The 20,406-nt window shown below is 42.5% G+C and overlaps 1 protein-coding gene across 1 annotated transcript in view; it reads right to left on the bottom strand.

Moving 5' to 3' along the window:
- Window positions 1–991: 991 nt before the first annotated feature.
- NTN4 (netrin 4) overlaps window positions 992–20,406 on the bottom strand; it is a 100,036-nt gene continuing 80,621 nt past the window's right edge. Inside the window, exons 6-11 of the mRNA XM_043545814.1 lie at window positions 16,285–16,498; window positions 13,626–13,738; window positions 11,060–11,128; window positions 8,137–8,307; window positions 2,823–2,973; window positions 992–1,881 (exon numbers count right to left, since the gene is read on the bottom strand). Of these exons, the coding sequence (XP_043401749.1) occupies window positions 2,837–2,973; window positions 8,137–8,307; window positions 11,060–11,128; window positions 13,626–13,738; window positions 16,285–16,498 (704 nt within the window). The 3' untranslated portion in view covers window positions 992–1,881; window positions 2,823–2,836. The remainder of the gene's footprint in view (window positions 1,882–2,822; window positions 2,974–8,136; window positions 8,308–11,059; window positions 11,129–13,625; window positions 13,739–16,284; window positions 16,499–20,406) is intronic.

Genomic DNA, 20,406 nt, shown 5'->3' with positions numbered 1-20,406 from the left:
TAACCCCTTGGTTACTGATTAACAGAGTACACCCAGGATGTGTATATCTAACGGAGTAGGTGTTACCTATAGAGTAAAAAGAAAAGGAGTACTTGTGGCACCTTAGAGACTAACCAATTTATTTGAGCATAAGCTTTCGTGAGCTACAGCTCACTTCATTGGATGCACCGATGTAGCTCACGAAAGCTTATGCTCAAATAAATTGGTTAGTCTCTAAGGTGCCACAAGTACTCCTTTTCTTTTTGCGAATACAGACTAACATGGCTGTTACTCTGAAACCTATAGAGTAGTTCACCGCCTGTGCCTTCTGGCCATTCCTTTTCAGTACCTGTGAATGATTTTACTTTTGTTTTGTTAGCTGTAGGCCTTTTTTGTTTGGTTTTAATTTCCCACAGCATCTTCCCTTTTCAGTTTCAAATGAGAGCTGGAGGGACAATGGGTTAGCGTGATTTGGATCATCACTGGCCTGGTATTCATGTGTAGCCACTCTCCAACTCAGGCTATTGCTTTTCTGTGAGTACCAGATTCTGGCCAAGTCTAAACGACATTAAGGATGAAATCACCCCTGTGCAGAGGGCCTACATTTGAGACCCCTCAAAATAGGACAAAAATGTGAATTACATAGTACTTAGGCCTTGTGCTGATTCTTTGCACAAGGGCTGAATTTCACCAAAGATGAATTTCATCCGATGAAGTGAGCTGTAGCTCATGAAAGCTTATGCTCAAATAAATTTGTTAGTCTCTAAGGTGTCACAAGTCCTCCTTTTCTTTTTGCGAATACAGACTAACATGGCTGCTACTCTGAAACTAAAGAGAATAAAATTCTGCTGTACAATGGCTTTCTTTTTTCCTTGCATTGCGGGTGTCAGAACAATATTACTAGAGATGTAAATGGGAGTGAAAAATGAGGCTTTTGAAATCATATCATATTTATTACATACATGAGATATAAAAACAAATTACCAAAATAGCATCATTTTTGTGAGTCAACACGACCCTGAAAGAGAAATACATTTGTGAAGCAGATTGGCAGACTTGAATTTTTTTATGGCATTGCAGTTCCTCCTCTTTTTTCCCCTCATGCTCATAAACAGAATACACTTTATGTACTGAAGTTTAAAGATGGGTTACAGAAAAGGTATAATCTAGTGTTGGAAATGGCAATAACTGTGATATGTCCCATAAATTGCTGTTAAAATGGAAAATGGTCATATATACCGTAAATAAAAACACAGGGGAAAACAAATGTAATGTTCAGTTTTAAATACTAACATCGAAAATAAAATAAGCTCTAGGTCCGCCATGAATTATGGGGCTGTGATATGTGAAAGAGAGTCCTTTTCACTTAAAAAGTCCATCTCTTTGTCCGCAGGCAGAGTTCTTATCCTCTGGCAATTGCATTCTTGCTTCTTAGTCTCTTGTTCTCTATGCTGTTTGTGAAGTCTCATTATAGTCTATACCCATCGGGTTCAAACTCTGGTCTGAAATTGGGACTTCAGTGCAAGTACATTATCTTTCAGATTGCATCCTTGGATTCTCTGAGCGGTCAGTGCCAAGACCAAAGAGGACTATTCCCTTTATACCATTAACGTTGTCCACATTTAGGGGTCTTCTGGAGTGCTTCTGTTTCAATAGGTTGTTTGTAGGCCACCTTCACCCCTTTTGCTCTCCAACAACATTAAACTTGCCACATCATGAAGCGGCAGGTAGTAAAGTGCTTTATACAATGAAATATTTACATTTGGATAGGATCAGTTTTAACACTTTGTGGACAAAACTTCACATACGCTGCACCTCTTTAGTAAAATAAAGGGCTGGATTCGGCTCTTAGTTATTCTGGTGTAAACACAGAGTCATTCCATTGACTTCAACAGGTTCACACTGGTGTAAGTGAAAAAACAATTTGGCCCTAAGTTAAATCCTACACATTCCTTTAAAAGCATGCACAACTGTTTTTGATGATGGCACATCCTCATCAGACCTTGTGCTATTACAGAGTAATTGCAAATGACATGTTGCCAACAGAGCTCTCCCACTGACACAAACAATATTTCCAGTTCTGTAGAAAGCTGTTATAAGTAGTGGGCCAAAGTCTGATCTTAGGGCCTGGCTATACTGCAATCATGGGATGTGACCACAGCTTGAGTTGATGTAGCCAAGCTAGCTTTAATCTCGCTAGCTCAAGTACTGGAGCAGTGACCCCACGGCAGCGCAGGCTTCAGTGTCGTTAGCCCTGCAACTCCAGGGTTGCAGACAGGTTTGTGCAGCACGAGCTGCTGCAGCTTCACTGCTCCAGGATCCGAGCTGTGGGGATTAGAGCTAGCTGTGTACTTTGGCCTGAGCGGCAATCACTCCCAATGACTGCAGTCAAGACATACACTCAGCCATAGTACAGCAGTGTAAATACAGGGAACGCCCTCAACTTCACTGAAGATAGTCAGGATTTACACTGGTGTGACTGGCAGCAATTTTTTGTCCATCCTCTTTAGTTTATGGGCATGATTTTCCTTTCATTTATGCCAATTTTATAGTGGTGTAACTTCACTGACTTCAGCGGAGTTACTCCACAATTACACTGGGGTATGTGAGATGAGAATCAGGCCCTACATTTTTTTGAATGTAACATTGGCTTATATGCGCACCCTTCCAAAGCAGATCCAGGAGAGTACACCAACACTGACCTGGAAGGCTTAAACGAGACAGAGCCTATGAATCAGAACACCACTCTAAAAATTTGGGCACTATTTTCTTACATTCCAGTTTTCATTTCAGAGGTCTTCTGCCTGTGAAGTTTGCATTTTGTGCATAAAGAAATGCCCTACCTGTTTGTGCACTTCTAGTTGCAGTCTCTTTTTAAAATCTCCAAGACTTTTCTTCCAAGAGCTGATTTCCACTGGTGTACAAAACTTTTCATATTGACTATCAGTCTCCCAGTCCGTACTTCCTCATGCCCTGCCACAAGGTATTCCAAGCCTGCAAATCATCAAAGTGGTCAAGGTTTGTATGGCAGAATGCTTAAAAAGGTATCTACACTGAAAGTTAATATAAGTAGCTATTCTGAAGAAAAAAACCCTACATTTGTGTAGAAATACTGTATATAGAGAGAGATGCATCAAAGTCAGCCCTGTGCCCCAACTGACAGTGAGATCTGCATGAGATGCTGTTGTCAAGCTCTGAATCTGGTGGTGACTCACACTATATAGACAAGTGGAACGTGGGAAGAGCTGTGGAGATAGAGGAGGTGCTGGGTAAAAGGTGCTCATTTTCATACCCTCTCTTTACAGACTTAATAGAAGTTGCTGGGTTAAATTCACTCCTGCGCAGCCAGCATAAGGTTTATGCATCACTCAGACGCCACTTAAATTCTCAAATTAGGGCATATGTGGGATATAAATGATCCACAGGCTTCATGTTGACCTTCTTCTGCACAGGGGCAGATTTCATTCCTGTTGAGCCCCAGTTGTCCATGCAAAGCTGGCACAGCATGTGTACAACTTGTCTAATGTGTGTGTGTGTACATGTCATAAACGTGGCATTAAAGGGGAAAATCATGTAAATATTTCCATGCCACTATTTTTAGCTCTACGGCTAAAGGTGAATTAAGGCTCATAATTTAAACAGATTAGAATAGTGTAGCCTAGCAAAGCAGTTATTCTCACCATTAATGAATTAATTTATCTATCAGGTTTTAGATATTTAAAAATACACGATCTGCTGCAGATCAGTAAGGCAAGTTCCATATGTATTCCTCTCCTGTCATGGAAATCCACAGCTGCAGGTTAAATGCCTTTAGGAACCCAATTAGCTATGAGATACTCCAATGAGGCAATGGGGCTAGTAGAAGAACTGGAATGAGCACCTGGAGGGTGCCTGAGGGCTTGCATTCAAACCAAAACGTGCTTCATTAAATTCTGCCTCACCCAGACATTTGAGAGATAAGTTAGCAACGTCCTTCAAAAATCTTGCCTGAATTCTAGATGCTTCCAAAATCCAGTGAAACGCAGTGACATAGAATCCTAGTACATGGCTCCATCACATGCTTTTGATGCCACAGGCCTGATTCTGAACTCATCTGATTTTACATAGGTGTAACTCTGTTCACTGCAGTGGAATTGCTTAATTTATGCCAGATTACTGGCTCTGGCACTGATTCAGGAAGGTGCTTAAGCACGTGCCAGACTTTAAACACGGGAGCAGACCCATTGAAGTCAATGCGGTGACTCACATGCTTCAAGTTAGGCACATGCTTTCTGAATACCTTGTTGAGTCAGGGCCAGTGGGGGCAGAATGAGGCCCTAGATGTTTCATATAAGGCTGCAAGTTATGTGAAGAAACACTGGGCCAGATCCTGAGGGCACACAGGAATCTGAAAGCTGTCCTAGCCGGGCAGCTGAGGATTCTCCTGGAGTCAGGGGATGGTGATGATTATTCCTATTTATATTAGGATAGCACCCACAGGCCCCAGCCAAGCTCAGGACCCCATTGTGTAGGGGCTGTACAACACAGAGTAATGGACAGCTACAGCTAGTGTAAAGATGGCATAGTGGGCTCTGCACTAGACTCTCCTGGCTCCCCCATCCATCATAGGGAGTATTCCAAAGGTAGAATGTCAGGGGTGTAGCTGCTCTAACTTGTCCCAGCCAGCCTCAAGATCTGGACAAGAGAAAGCTGGCTTAGAGCCATCTTTGCCACCTATAACTCCCTAGGCACAGCTGCGGATTTAGCCCAATGTAGATAGTGTTATTTTTAACAGGCGAAGACCATTTTAAAAGTATCAATTCCACAAGTAAAGGGGATACAGATATTTATATAATTTGATACAATTTACTATCTGTTACATCTGAGTTTTTGGGCAAACGCAGTCATCTTTCTGTAAGGTAAACACAGGATACATATCACAGTATGGTTATTTGCAGAGCACTCACTATGGCTGTATCAACATTTCTGTTAGAAACATCATTTTTCAAAGGATCATAAAATCTCTCTAGAGGAGGCAGCTTGGTATGAAGCTCTGAGTATGGGAGCAAGTTTTTTTTAATTAGCAGTTGATGTAGTAGACTTGCTTTTTTTAAAAGCTGCTCAGCTGTCTTCATGCAAATACAAAAATAAAACGAAAACACTTCCTTAGATGTCTCATTCTGTTCTTCAAGGTTGTGAATTTCATCTCAAATTCCTTGCTTTTAGTTGTGAGGAACTCTCTGTTATTTTCCTATGTTTGGCAGCGCTGCAATTAGGAAGTGGAGTCTGTTTCCTTGAAGGTGATTGAGACACTTAAATCTTCTGTATTTACTGTCTTCTTAGTTCACTTCTGTGTGTGTGTTGGAAATATTCCTTGTACGAACTCAGCTAGCTTATCATCTGAGCACCGGGGGGTGCGATTTGATGAGTGTTTTTAGATTTTCTGGCTGGAAACTCTAAGATCCAAGCCGCTGCTCCGTATTGCTGGGACAGAATGAAAACATGATATTTTTACACTATTTTTCTCTCTTTCTACTTTGATCTCTTTCATGTTTTAGGAGATGTTGTTATCTGAGAAGTTATGTGTGAGGAAATCATTTCATGTCTGCTTTGATTTTTTTGTCCCGCTGTTCGTGGTTTTTATTGATCTGAAGGTTATAGTTCCTACGCTAAGAGAAGAGTAAATGGGTCATTTAACTTACAAATGCAATACTGCCAACTGGCCAAAAATTAAATTTCAGATTCTTTTTTACTTGCCTTCTAGTTTGTGGGTGTGAACAGTGCATTTGGTTCATGCTTTCAAGTTTTTCTTCATGACCATGAGGGCTAGAAACTTACTATTTTTAAAATGAAAGCTGAGATTCTTTTGCAATCACAGGACTCCAGGAGCTGGGGCATTAAGAAAAACATCAGCAATCACAAGACTACAAATAAAAGCCTTGATCCAGTGATGAGCTCCATGGAAGCAGATCCCTGAGCCTGCAGCAGAGCTTTGTGTTGGTACAGGGTCTTCTCATGCTATCTCATTGAAGAATCAGGGCCTTAGACCCTTTTCCTGCTTAGGGAATATTTGTAAGTATATCACTATTTCCTTAAATTTATTCATTACTTGAACTCATTCAATTAATTTTAAAAAGTGTTTTTACAGTATGGATGGATTGCAAACAATTCATCCAATCTTGGATGGTTTGTCATTGTGTAACTCCAGATTTACACTTGCATAAAACTGGAGTAGGACAGTGGTGGATCAGGGCCACAAAACTGAAAATCTGAGCTATGTTGCTTGTGATTGGCCACATAAGTCATAGAATTGGCTCTGTTCCATGACTGGAAATATAGACAAATACGTGTGTGTGCAAAATTAAAGCGCAGTTTCCATGGGCGTACACTCATTTTGCTTTTCACAAACATTTTTGATAGGAAAATTTTCAAATGCTCCCATAAAGATGAACACAAAAGGGGCACAAGCGTAGCTAAAGTGAATGTGCTATCAGAGGTGACAGAGGTATTTTTCTAATGGTTCTCCCTGACAGACCACATCCCCAGAGTGAGCAGATGTTTCTCAGTTCTTATTTCAGCATGCAGCAATTTAATTGCTACTAAGCTTCACCTACTGAAAACTAACATAGGTAAGAGCAATTTGCACATTTACACAAATTTACAATTGATGTGTACCAAATGCAGGTTTTTGAATACTTGCCCCAGAGAACGCACCTCCGACTCTTCTTAGATGTCTGAGTAGCAGTTATATTAATTCACTCTGTGTTTGGCCTTTAATTTGGTGAAATACGGAGCTAGATCCTCTGCTGGTATGAATTAGTAACGTTTCACTGAAGTCAATAGATTTTCACTGCTTTACACCAGTTGAGTATCTGAACTATAATATTCTTTGTTCTTCAACCCTAATGGAGTTTCTTCAACTTTATACCAGTAGAGCTGAGATCAGAAAATCACCTTTCCTGTTTGCCTTTGCTTTGCATATGGAAACATTAAGAACCTGTATCTCTTGCATTAAAATGTTTATGGATTTTTGCGACGATCCAAGGTCTTATGTGTTAAATAATAAACTTAAGCATAGGGATGCTGATTCACCCTATCCCCTGTACCATGAGAAGTTTATTAGAAAGAATTCCTTAAGTACATCTCTCCCACCTTCTGTCTACTAGGTTCGAGGCCAAACACTGAGCAATATTTCTAACGACGACAAAAGATTGCAAAAATCTCCACAAGGTAACCTTTTTGAGTGATCTGATGTCTTACAGTAATCATCTTGCAGATGACCTTCTTCTCACTAAGTGAAAAATCTTCCTATTGCTAAATCTTCCTATTGTAAAGGAATCCTCAGTATTGGAATCTACATTTTGTTCAGGTAACCCCTGAAATTATATGCAAACATTGTAAAAAGAAAATGTTTCCCTTAAATTAGTTACTAGCTGATCGCTTGTCTTGAATAGTAAAAAAGATAGTTTAGGTGGATTTTAGTTTCTCTCTACTGAAAAATTCTGCCTCTGAATTTCTTGATTCCTGTGATGATCACAGAGGCAGCATGCATTGTTTTATCAGCATTGATTACACTTCATTTAAAACCTAAACAGCTGTTCATTGAAAGAAGATGAGCAAAGATGATGAAGCTAAAGCTTCCCACTCACCCCCAAAGAAAGAGCTTCTTCCGTGTCATTTTAGCCTAAATTAATTCAACACTACTTTTGAAGAAGACATTCTAAGTGTGCGCTCCTTTGAGAGAAAGCTATAACAGCAGAACAGTAATTTGACCAGATCTAGAACTGAAAACTTGAATATGTTATTATGGATCTAAAGCAAAATTAAATTTGAAAAGAACTCTATCTTGTAGGTGCCTGGCTCAATATGCAGCTGCTTTCAGTAGTGAGAGCAGTGAGTGACTGGTGGATTAGCTATGTAAAGCTGTACTACTGTAATTCTGCTTTACAAATAGCAGTTTCACACTTCACAACATGTGAAGTGAATAAGGATTTTCTATACCAAATAAAAGTATTCCACTGAGACTGCTCCTGGGATTTAAATGATGGAGTAAAATCCAGTGTCTTAGTGCAGTACTATAAATTAAATGCACTGGAGGATGGGGTGGAGGAACGAGGAAGAAATCAGTATAAACTTGATGGGGACATACTTTTCACAGAGTCAAAGCCATATACCTACCAGGATTAAGAATTGGACAGGTGCAGCCTCTGTTAGTCCAGGATTCCGGGTAGAGAGTTCGCTTTCCTCGCAGAATCTTAAACTTTGTTGATTTCAATACTTTCTTGATCTTCACGTTTACTTCTGCATGGGAGCCTTTGTCGTGGGCTGATAAAATCTTTGCTTTCACCACTGGGAGGGCACAATTTCAAAAGCAGCAATAGATAAAATGGTCACACCCACCTCTCTTTCTACTGCAGTGTTGAGTAACACAGCTAAAGTGACTCTACATTGCAGAATTAGCCTGAGAGTTTACATATTTAGGCTGAGACTGTGTGGGTATGTCTCCACTGCAGTCGCAGGGTGTGATTGCAGCTCAGACCTAAACTAGCTTTAATTTAGCTAGCTTGGGTACCAGCATGGGCTTCAGTTGCGGCTGAACGAGATCCCTCAGCAGTTCTCGCAGGCTAGCCCTCACCAAAGCGAGTGTTGCCTTAATTTCACTGCTCCAGGACTTGAGCTAGCTAGATTAAAGCTTGCTCAGGTGTGTGCACTTGAGCTGCAATCACACCCTGTGACTGTAGTGTAGCCGTACCCTGCAAGTCTTACTGTCAGACTAGTGACACGCAGAAATCAATACTTTGCAGTCGCTGGAGAGAACGCTGGGTTAGTTTTATTTGAACAGTAACTGTGCCAGATGCCCGCCCATCCTAAAGACCAGGGGGTAAGGAGATGCTGAGTGGCCTGACTTTCGAAATGCTCCCATGGAGGTCAGTGGGAACTGCTGCTTTTTCTGCACTTTTGTTCAGCTTCAATATACTTTTAGAAACCAAACTTTAGGCTCCTGCTTTTGCAAACCTTGGTCGAGGCACACGAAGCAGAATGACAGGTGTCTGAACAGCACCCCACCCCAACAATCCTGCTCATCTCTAGCTACCAACGCTCCTGCACATGTCCGAGTAATGAAACTAAAACAGGAGGGCCACTGCCTGCTGGCGTTTGGGCTAGCTGATGCCCAGAGTCACCCCCACTTTCTTCTCACAGCAGATCTTTTCTCCTCTTACATTGGGGTGCCGGGAGGCTGGGATGGATGTGTGCCAGCCGTACAATGCAGAGCAGTGTCTCCATACCTGTGAACCGGTTTCTCTTTCTGCACTTTGTGTTGTGAACAAAACCTGCTGGGTATATCTCTGCAAGCTCTGGAGGTGTGATTCCCAGCTTGGGTAGACATACCCGCGCTACCTCTGATTGAGCTAGCGTGCTAAAAATAGCAGTGTAGTCATGGTAGTGCAGGTGGGGGGTTGGGCTGGCTGCCTGAGTACACTCCTGGGGTCTCAGTCGGGATGGCACTTGGGCAGCTCGCCCATCCTGTTGCCCACGCAGCCGTGGCTACACCTACACTGCTATTTTCAGTGAACTAAGATTGATCAAAGCTAGCTCATGTACATCTACCCGAGCTGAAAATTACACCTACAGCTGCAGTGTGGACATACCCGTACAGTCCTGCTGCTATGCTACGCAGGCTGCTGCAGAAATGACCTCTAAGAGAGCCATGATGCCGGGGATGGTATTTAACAGCTTCTTATGATGTTGCTTTATTTAGAGTCCATATTAAAAAATATAAGAAGACCCCCCTTCTACACTGCAGCCCCTCACTTCACGCTTATGATGAACCCTACAATTCAGCTGTTGTCTCTGTAATTTAGCTGACACCCTGCAACACTGAGTAATGAAAGGGTGGGAGGCCTGAGTGCACTTCAGATAAGATTTATGAAGTTGTTTTTTTGCTTTTATTTCTTATCTTTGGCTAGATTAAACACTGTCACTATCGCAGTCAGGAAGCAAAGCAAAGCAGAGATGGATTTTTTTCTAATACCGCTAAGCCAGGGCCATATTTCAGTGACATGCGGCCCCTTGAACTTTTCTTTGTGGGTCACTGCGCAGTCTGTAATGGCATGGATTATCTCTCAATGCATTTTAAACTCTAGCACGGGACAGAGCAGGTGCAAAAAAGTTTGAAAGCTCATGAAATGAAGGGAGTGTTATACAAAGAATTCCTTCCCCTGCACGGTATAAAGGAGACAGTTCACTGGTATTCAGCTGCACGGCTCACCATAGATAACGTTTTCTCCTTACTCCTTTAAGTCTCAATATGCAAATGCTCTAATATCACCCCATTCCAACTGGTGAGCTCTTGTTGACAGGGTGCCAGTCCTTAGGAGTGAACGCTAAAGGGTTGGCAGAAGAGTCTTCTCAGTGAATGGTCTGTGCTCAAGGAAATCACTCCCTCTTGTGAGTTATCAGAGCTCAGAGCTGGTGGCCTCTAAGCAATGGTGCAGGGTGGACCTTTTGGACAAGGTCTTCCTTTTAGTATTGGTCCTTCAGCCAAGGGGATTTTCTAGTGGTTAGTGGGTGGATAATAGAGCAGGACACTTGATTATGCTTGGCCATTATGCATAGTGTATATATAGGGGTGTGTATGTGTGTGTGTGTGTTTATAATTATATATTTTGTGCATTGCCTATATACTGTGGCAACTTGCATCAAATAAAGCTCCTGTCCTGCGTTTCTTGTGCACCCAGTCCTCCCACTGAAAATCAAGACATGCCAGGTAGAGTTCCAAATTTGTAAATAAACAAGTAATTTTCTTTATAATTGCTCCTTGAAAATTATCTTGGGTATAATCAGAACACAGGCAAACTGGGTGTCTGCCAAGTGATGTGCCCAGTGAGTGTTCATGGGAATCCACCTCTGATACTTGGCTTTTCCTGTAAGTTGCAATAAGAGAGGTAAACTTTATGACATCCTTTCTTCAGCTTTTGCTGTTTTAATCCATTTTATGGGCTAAGCACCAGCTATGCTGTTCTTACAGTCTTACACAGACTCCTCAAACTGCCCATTATGTGACAACAATAACCCAACCCAACAAGAATATGTAACTCACCATATGTGTATTTCATTCCACAGAAGACCTTGGGATTCCCTAAAACTTGTTCTTTGCATTCACATTTACCTGTGGAAACAAACCAAACCAAAAGTGTCTCATGGATGGTACTCCAAAGATTGAAACTTACAGAAAAGGGAGGGGATGGACTGGACCAAGGGGTGACTAATGGGATATAGAGCCTTTCACTCCAGTACTGCTCGTTTAGATCAGCCTGAGTGGGTAGAGACAGGGACTGGGGTGAAATCCTTGCCTCATTGAAGTTAGGGAGAGTTCTGTTATTAACTTTGCTGTGGCCTGGATTTCATCCCTTGTCCTTCTCTCACACTAGCCTTACATGGTGTAACTCCATTGACCTTCCTTGAATGACTTTGCTTCACAGTTGAGTAAGTGAGAGGAGAATCAGGCCAACAAAGTCATTACCCAATGACTGCTTCTTCAGTGGTTTTTTTGAGAGGATTTTGAGGGCTCCATCACTTCCCAGCAGACATGAGGCACATCTTAAAAGAACAACTCACCACCACCATTTGCAACCTTGCACAGGGAGCGAAAACGCAAAGGCTGCAGGCATTGGTAACCAAGTGCCAGACCCAGGCAGACCGCACGGTCAAATGGTTACTTGTATTTTCATTAACACAACTCTGCCCATAACAAGGTTTGAAAACACCCACAGAACACCAGGCGAGACATAACTGAGCATCTGTTTCCCTAGCACATGCCCATCTCCCCAATTTTGAAAAGCACTCATTTGACGGACGCACAAGCTCGTCTTTCAGAACATCCAAGCTACCTTTAATTAGATGTCAAGTTTATTTTAAAATTGGAATCTTCCAACTTTTACCTTTTAATAATATAAACTCTCCAACCTCCCACTGGCCCTGGCTCTGTGCCACACAAGGATTCTCCTGCACCAAAGGAATGCTCAGTTGGGGAGATCCACCAGCTATCCACCCCATTCGTGCCATAGGAGTGAGGCAAGGAGTCCTGAGCCCAAGGACTTCCCAGTATAGCTCGCTCCTCTGCAGTACAGTCTTATAGTGCTGCCATTTGTTTGCCAGGGTTTTCATTTTAAGCCCCTGAACCAGCAATGCACTTAAGCAGGAGCTTAATTTTGTGCCTGTGTGTAGTACCACGTTGACGTCAACTATACTTGATCACATGCTCAAAGTCAAGCATAGTGCTAAATTATTTTTCTTGGTCAAGGCCCAACCCCCTATCTTCAGGAAGTCAGCTGAAAATTGGGTTTCAGGAGGTCAGCTAGAAAACTGGGCTCCAGGTTCACAAGATCTTAGCCTAAGAGGAAGTAGTTTTTGCACAAAATCTGATGGGAGGGGAAAAAAATACCACCTTTCTATTTTGAATTACAGTACAAAAATAAGAAGTGAGTCTTTTCTGATTCTATCTTTGCATTTGTACCAGTCAAAATTTGCTTAAAATAAAATGTTGCAGATGGTTATTCTGTATTTGGCCGATTAATTGCTATTGTGCTCTTGAAATAAAAAAAATTATTTAAAAGTCTCATGGACAGACACTAGGGTTTTTTCTCCCCACTTAATGTGTCCTCAGAATTTTTATCATGCAATTCAGTGCACATGCAGAAAGTGGCACTTGCACTAACTTGATAAGATAGAATGATTTTAGGAAGAAGGTGTACTGTCAATCTGCAAAACACAAAGGCCCAAGTTGTGGAAACCTTCTGCTGGTGAATGCTTACTCACACAAGTAGGTGCACTGAAGTCATTAAGACTAGTCATGTCTTAGAATAAGAGTTAGAATAACTCAAGAGTAAGTGCTCACAGGCAGAGGAGATGCACAATCAGGCCACACTGCTTACTAATAATCATGTGGTCCAGCAATGTTTCACAACACTTTTTAGGAGGACAAGTGGAAAATAACTTCTCCAGTTGAAATCATAGCTGGACTATGAGGTAGTCTGTAACCATGTCATCAACCACAACAGCTTCCAAACTTCATATGATAGTCTGAGAAAATTATTGTGTTGTCACTCTTGAACTTTTAGAAACTCCCTAATTACATATCTAATTCATCTGGGCAATATCACATTCTTTAAATAACTTTATCATCAATTTACCCAACAGAATATAACAGCTCTGGGCAAATATCACATAAAAGAGTTATTAAAAACAAAGTAAAAGAAAAGAGCATTTAAAAGTATTCTGATGTAAATGTGCAAAAGCCCGAGAATTCAGAGCTCAGGATGAAAACCCAGGCAGATACTCAAACTATCAACCCCTACACAAGCTATCAACCCCTACACACAGATTTTAAGATGGGACTGTCTGCCTAGACTTTAGATATCCTTGTGTATGTGGGTCGAAGTCAGTCTTTCAATGTTCCTTAGGCTTTTTTTTTTTTTTGGTAGTTGAACAGTACTGAATGTTGGACATTACATTCCTCACTACCACCATTGCTAAGGAATTAATCCAAAGCAACGCTCTGCTGCATTTTCACAAATCACTTTAAAAGACCCTTTTCTTGTTCATTAGGAACAATCTCTTAGTAATAGGAGGGGAAATAAGAAATATGTTTGAATCAGCTATCTCACCTGAATGCCGGAGAGCAGAGAAACCTTGTTCGTCCTCCCATCCCCAAGCTGGCTCACTCTCGTTAAACACAGAGCGGAAATCAGAAATTTCATGATGCCAGACTATGTCCGCACTGTTGTAATAAAGGGAAACTGTGAGGCATTTCTCATGGAATCAATAGAAAATACCACAAATTCAAGAAAATTATTACATACAATCAATAGTCCATTTTTCAGAAATTTACCATGAAGTTTCTCCAAATTTATTGGTATTGTAAAACACACAAAAATGAATAGTTTTAGACAGTGACAGCTTGATCATTGTAAACTCCCAGATTTGTGTTATGCATCCACATTTGGTATAAAATATATATTTAAGAATTTGTATGTAATATATAATCTCAGTGAATATACAAGGTCCACAGAAGGATCTGTTTGTACAGCTCAGAAACTCACAGACTTTAAGGTCAGAAGGAACTATCATGATCATCCAGTCTGACCTCCTACACAATGCAGGCCATAGAACCTCACCCACTCACTCCTGTATTAGTCCCATATCATCTGGCTGAATTACTGAAGTCCTCAAATCATGATTTAAAGACTTCAAGTTACAGAGACTCCACCTACTACTTTACACTACTTTAAAGCTGCAAGTGACCTGTGCCCCATGCTGCACAGGAAGGTAGAAAAACCCAGAGTCTCTGCCAATCTGATCCAGGGAAAAATTTCTTCTCGACCCCAAATATGGGGATCAGTTAGACCCTGAGCATGTGGGCAAGACCCACCAGGCAGACACCCAGCCAGCCTGGCCTAGAGATGGCAATTGGTAACCTAGGCCTCCTGAGATGGTTTGATTTAAAATATGTTCTTCTCTAGCATACAAGCTAGGGCTTGACGTTGGTCCATTTAAGTCAACGAGACATTTGTGATTAACTTTAATGGGAACAGGACTTCAATCTTCCTTCAAACGTATGAAACACCCCTACCGCACAAAAATTTTAAGAACCTGAAAGTACCAGCACCAGATGTCAGGAAGGGGAGTCATATGTCATGACTAAGGCTATGATTTAGTCACGGAGGCAGTGGAAGTCACAGAATCCGTGACTTCCAGTGACCTCTGTGACTTCAGTGGTGGGAAACTGCAGGGTTGCCCACCGCCCATTGGCAGCAGGCCGTAGGGTACCCCGCAACTCCTGGCCACCACAGGCGGTGGGGGAACCCTGCAGCGGCTGGGGGAACCCCAAGCTCCCGGCCGCTGTGGGTGGCAGGGGAACCCCAAACGCCCAGTGGCTGTGGATAGCCAGGGAACCCGTGAGCTCCCAGGTGGCAGGGGCGGCTGGGGAACCCCTGAACTTTCTGGCAGCAGTGGCTGGGGAACCTCTGAGCTCCTGGCAGCGTGGGCGGCGGGGGAACCCCTGAGCTCATGGGTGGCGGTGGTGGAACCCCTGCAGCTCCTGGCCACTGCGGACAGTGGGGGAATCCCTGAGCTCACGGCAGGCAGGGGAACCCCCGAGTTTGTTGGCGGCAGTGGGGAACCCCCACGGCCCCCGGTGCTGTGGGTGGTGGGGGTACCCCGCAGTCCCCAGCTGCTGCTGGTGGCTCCTAGCCCCTGCGCAGCTTCCCCCACTTCAGGCGGTATGGGGATCCACAGATCCCCATTTTGTCACAGATATTTTTAGTAAAAGTCCCATTGAAGGGACAGGTCACGGCTTCTTTTTTCTTTGACTATTTCTTTTTCGTCTGTGACCTGTCCATGACTTTTACTAAAAATATCTGTGACAAAATCTTAGGCTTAGTCATGACCCATGATACTATAATAAAATGGGCCATTCTCCTGACATATTATCGTTAATAACTTAAACGTATTTCTAACCCAAGATCCTGCTTCCGTATCATATAAAATTGTGACTGGCTGAACTCTGAGGCCCTACAATATAATAAATATAAATATGGTAGGGCCAGTACATCCCCTGTGCATATGCACATCAGGGTGGACGGATTTCCTCCTGGGCTCCATGGAAACTACTTTGATGGTCATCCATGGGCTCTGTGTTCCACATGGGCACAGGAAGAGGGGACACAGGAGGGGCACCAGTGAGTCAAGGATTGGCTCAGTTTTACAGCACCACCCATGTTCAGCCCTGCTCTACTAACTCTCTGGCTCCCCTCTGGGACTGCTATAGAGCAGGGCAACCCAGACAATGGCAGCACAGCTCCAGCTACTGCCCTGCTGTCACAAGGGGATAGTTGGGCCAGTAAAGAAACACAGCGGGGCAGCCATCCATGCAGATAGTTTCTGCTTCCATGTATCTAGATGGCTCCTTCCCTGTGGCTCCTCTAGAACTGAAGGCTTGGAAGGTATCATCCCCTGCTAACCCTGCAGACAGCAAAAGCCCTCCCATCAAAAGCCATGAGATGTTTTGCAGGAAACTGTGCCAGGTAATCAGATGGAGCATTTAGTCTTCTCTGACTCTCTCCAATAGGTGTCTCCATAGGAGGAAGCCAATCTGGCTCAGTATCCATTTATAAACTGTGTGTATCATCAGGTTTTCTGTAGTACCAATCCAAACAATAAGGTCTATCTAAAATAATCAACACTTATTGAACATATCTGGGATATGAAGGTCCATGCTCTGTTTGCATTTGTGAGTCTAGAGAAATAGCATGTCTGTCCACGCACCTGCTGATGCAGTCACCAGTGAGTGGGTCACAGCTTCCAGCACAGTCACACGGTCTGCAGCCATACTCTCCAAAGCCCCAGTATCCCACCATACACCGGTCACACTGAGGACCTGCCACTCCAGGTTTGCAGGGGCAGTCACCGTTGCTGGGGTCACAGAAGGTATTAGTGCTGAAAGGAAGCATGGCTGATCCAACTGGGTGGCAGGAACACGCTGCAGTACAAAGCAGGTACATCATGTAAGTGTATTGGTGATGGAAAGCTAGCAATGCTAGATATGAATGCAGAGCAAACAGATTAGTTCACCCAACGCATGGCTGAACTGGATGTGCTTATTATTTCACACTACTGGGAAGCGAGGAGTAGTAGGCTGACATAGTTACCAGAGGAAATATGTTTGCTACATTACTGAAAGTTTACCCAGAGTTGCTGGACTGGCACAACACAGACATTTTCCAATCATTACATGAAATGTGACCTGACAATAAAGCAAAACTTTTGCCTGAAATAGTGTGAGACACATGCCAAACCTCCTGCGGTTCTAATAATAATCATGTTGTTTCTGGACTTTATTCTCCTTACTTGTATGAACCTGACCAGAGGAATTCCCTCTAGAAATGACAAGACTTTAACTTCTGTTGTATTATAATTAGTCAAGCTAGCTTGGTTTCGTGTCATGTTTTGCCAAAAGTGAAAAGTACTACGTCAGTTAGCTTATAACTCCAGGGCCCCAATTCAGCAAGGTACTTAAGCACATGCCTAACTTTAAAGTTTGCACCGAAGTACCTTGTTGAATCAGGACTTGGATCATTATTGTATATTCTACAAAAAAGAATCCTAACACAACTGCTTTCTTAAGTAACAATTCATGATTCTCTTGCTGCAAGAAGCTTTGAAAAAGTCATTTTAACTTAGATGAGTGATGGGTAAAATTTAGTTATTTTCTGGCATTTAAAAACAAAGTGGCTATTTTGAAATGCCGAATAAAAAATGAGGGCACTGATAACAAAGGGTCAGGCTGTATATAAACGCCATCCAGCTCTTGTACAGACCTTTAAACACGGATTTTTCTGCATTTGTGTAAGGTTTTGTTGCCAAAAAACTGAAAAGACTCATTGTTATTATTGAACAAGGAAGGGGTCCTCTTCACTCTTCTTCCATTTTCCTCTTCCCTGCTAAACAGTCTCACATTGCAGCTTCTCTCCATTTGCATGGAAAGAGCTAGATGTGGCTCTTTCTGAAGACCATCAGAGTGGGTCAATGTGGCAACCACAGGGACTATTAGAGAGCAAGATGACGTTGTTTTTCTTCTTGGGGAAAGAGAGGGGGCAGTTGGGACAATAGGAGAGAGAGAGGCAAATCCCACATTCCAGAATGAAAAAATTTGGAGGAAACTCTACATAGGAAGGGGTTGGACTTTTTCTCCCCTTTAACACGTTTTTCCATCTGTAATCTAGGCCTCCTTTTGCTGTCTCTGGCATCCAACATACAGAGGGTTGGAAAAGTTTTAAATAGGGGATTTTTTTTCAAGTTTTTTTTTTTTTTGGGTGCAAATTCAAATACCAAAAAATTTAGGCTGAAAACCAAAATAATTTGATCTGGAAACACCTGGCTGGGGTGCCTCATGGGGCTTGTCATTTGGATGCCTCATGCTCTCATTCTCCATTGTAGTCTGGGGCTCCCTGGTCAGATGCATTACAGTCCCATGGTGCATTACAGTCTTCTGAGAGAGGGGAGGCTGTATATCATGGGAGTCCCTAACTGTGGTGCATCATGGGAGATGTAGTCCAGCCAGGGAGCCCAGCCCATACAGGAGAATGGGGACATGGGTCAACCGAATGGCAAATCCATTAGGCACCACAGTATCATTTCCAAAGCTAAATATTTCAGTTTTCAGGCATTCTTTTTTTGACAAAAAAAATCAACATTTTTCACAGAAAGTGAAAATTTTCATTTATCCAAAACCGCAAATTTCTATCAAAAACAGTTTGGGCAGAACATTTTCAACCAGCCAAGGGGTTTTTCCTTTCCTGCTGTCGAGGCAGTACAGAGAAAGGCACTATATAGAGCACAGCCATGCTTTGCCTTAGAACACTTATTGTTATGCACGTATCTTTGATTCTGACATGATGACGTTTTTGTGGTTTCCAGAAATTCCAGGGTTTGACGTATCTGAACTGCAGTTTTAACATACTAAGTCAGCCTTTAATATTGGCGCTCAATTGACAGTACTGACTGTGGCTCCAGAATGTTTGCAAAAAACGCCCCAAAACCCAACAACGCCAAAATAAATAAAATAACCCCCGCTCCGCCCCTTCCTTCCCAAACAAATATAATTATAGAAAATAAGATTAAAAATCCTCTCCACAAACTGCATAACTAGCTCCAGGCAATAGACTCCAGTATCTCTAATAGCATAGTTTTCAGCAGTGCTCACTGAGGCTCGCATATCTTTCTCCTCAAGGCTGTCAGGTATTTTACACTTGACACATGCATCCGAACGTGCTATTTTCTTACTTGATGCCATGGATATTTATGGAATTTCTCAACCCCCTTAGGGGGAAAGAAAGTGTCCTACACTCTTCTGGTCTCATGCACTCAATGGGCTAAATTTACCAGTGACATACATGGATTCAACTCTGCTGAAGTCAATGGAATTGTACTGCCTTAGGCCAGGGATGAATCTGGTCCAGTATGTTACATTTTAGCCAAAATTTTCTCCATTTTTCCCTAAGAGCTGCAGTTTGGAGACCCAGTTCCCATCACTTAATGGACTCTGCAATACCATGGCTAGTAGCTAAAATTACCCCTACGAAAGCTGTTAGCAAAGATCCAGTCTGAGCATAAGAGGGAACTTGACTGAATCAGAGAGGCACATTTAGATGATTTTATTTTTAACTTCCATATTACAACCCAGTAAGTGCCAAATTTTCAAAGACCCCTCATTCTCACATTTGCTCACCTACATTTTTGTGCATTTATATTTTGAGATTTGGAAATAGCTCCTGGCAATTTGCCCCTAAAATCAGCATTCACAAGTATTCTTGACACTGTAGCTCAGAAGTATAGCTGGACTGCAGAATCATTTTTCCTTTAGCCACCTGAGGGAGGGTTCTCTTAAAAGTCTCTTTTGGACATGTCAGAGTTGCCTTTAGACGCTGGGGAAACTGCCATGCAAATTATAAAAGAGGCCTTGCAAACTTTCAACCTCCCCTCTCCCACAAAACAAAATATTTTCATTTCCTAGAGACTAAGGGCCAGAAAGATTATTCAAGCAAATTCACACTATTCTTTGCTAATCTTAACTAGGATGAAGATCAGCGCTACTATAACTACAGAATAAAGGTAGTTACATACTTATGGGACCAAATTTAGAGCTGGTGTAACTGGATGCAACTCCCACAGAACCCTTAGGGTCAAATTCAGTGGAGAAAGCAAACTGTTGTGCAAAAGCTACACGTTGGATGTAATATGGTCAGAAAATGATGTAAGCAGGAAAATAGTGTAAAGTCCACTGATCTGGCATTCAGGGAGTCAGACCATCAGGCCTGTTATCTGCTAAGGCTGCTTTGTACCAGTGTACCAGTGCAAAACAGCTACAAGACCTATCTGAAAGGCCCCCTGAGAATTCCCCATGCATAGGGGAATTCACTGGTGACGTAAGCCATCCCCTTGCTAGCGCCCCCAGTGTAAAGGGTATGGCTTGGTGATTCCCAGCTGGAAAGGCCTGGCCTAGGAGGCTGTTCTCTGTTATGCTTGGCACCCATCCCAGGGTCCTACAATCCTTTGTAACCCTTTTCCTCCTGAGTTGCACCAGGTGCACAAAAACTGAGCCCCAGGATCTGGCCCAGTAGTTGCACAAAATGAGTAAGTTACAGGGCCAACAAGAAGAAGGTGGGTTATCAAGAAAAGCAACAGAAAGGTGTGTGATAAAATGGAGGTGGGTAATTAGTTGCTTTCTTCTTTACCTTCCAAGATACATCTTCTTCTGCCTCCTTGGCATGTCGGTAATATTTTTTCACACCTGTTGGATCTGACTCTTGGTCCTGCTATGGCCCCCTTCTGCCACTTTGGTAGCGGAAAGCAGCTATAACACTGGCTTAGCTCACTACCTGGGGATTT

This window comes from Chelonia mydas, chromosome 1 (assembly GCF_015237465.2).
Source record: "Chelonia mydas isolate rCheMyd1 chromosome 1, rCheMyd1.pri.v2, whole genome shotgun sequence".
NCBI lineage: Eukaryota > Metazoa > Chordata > Testudines > Cheloniidae > Chelonia > Chelonia mydas.
This window is presented reverse-complemented; position numbering and strand designations above follow the sequence as displayed.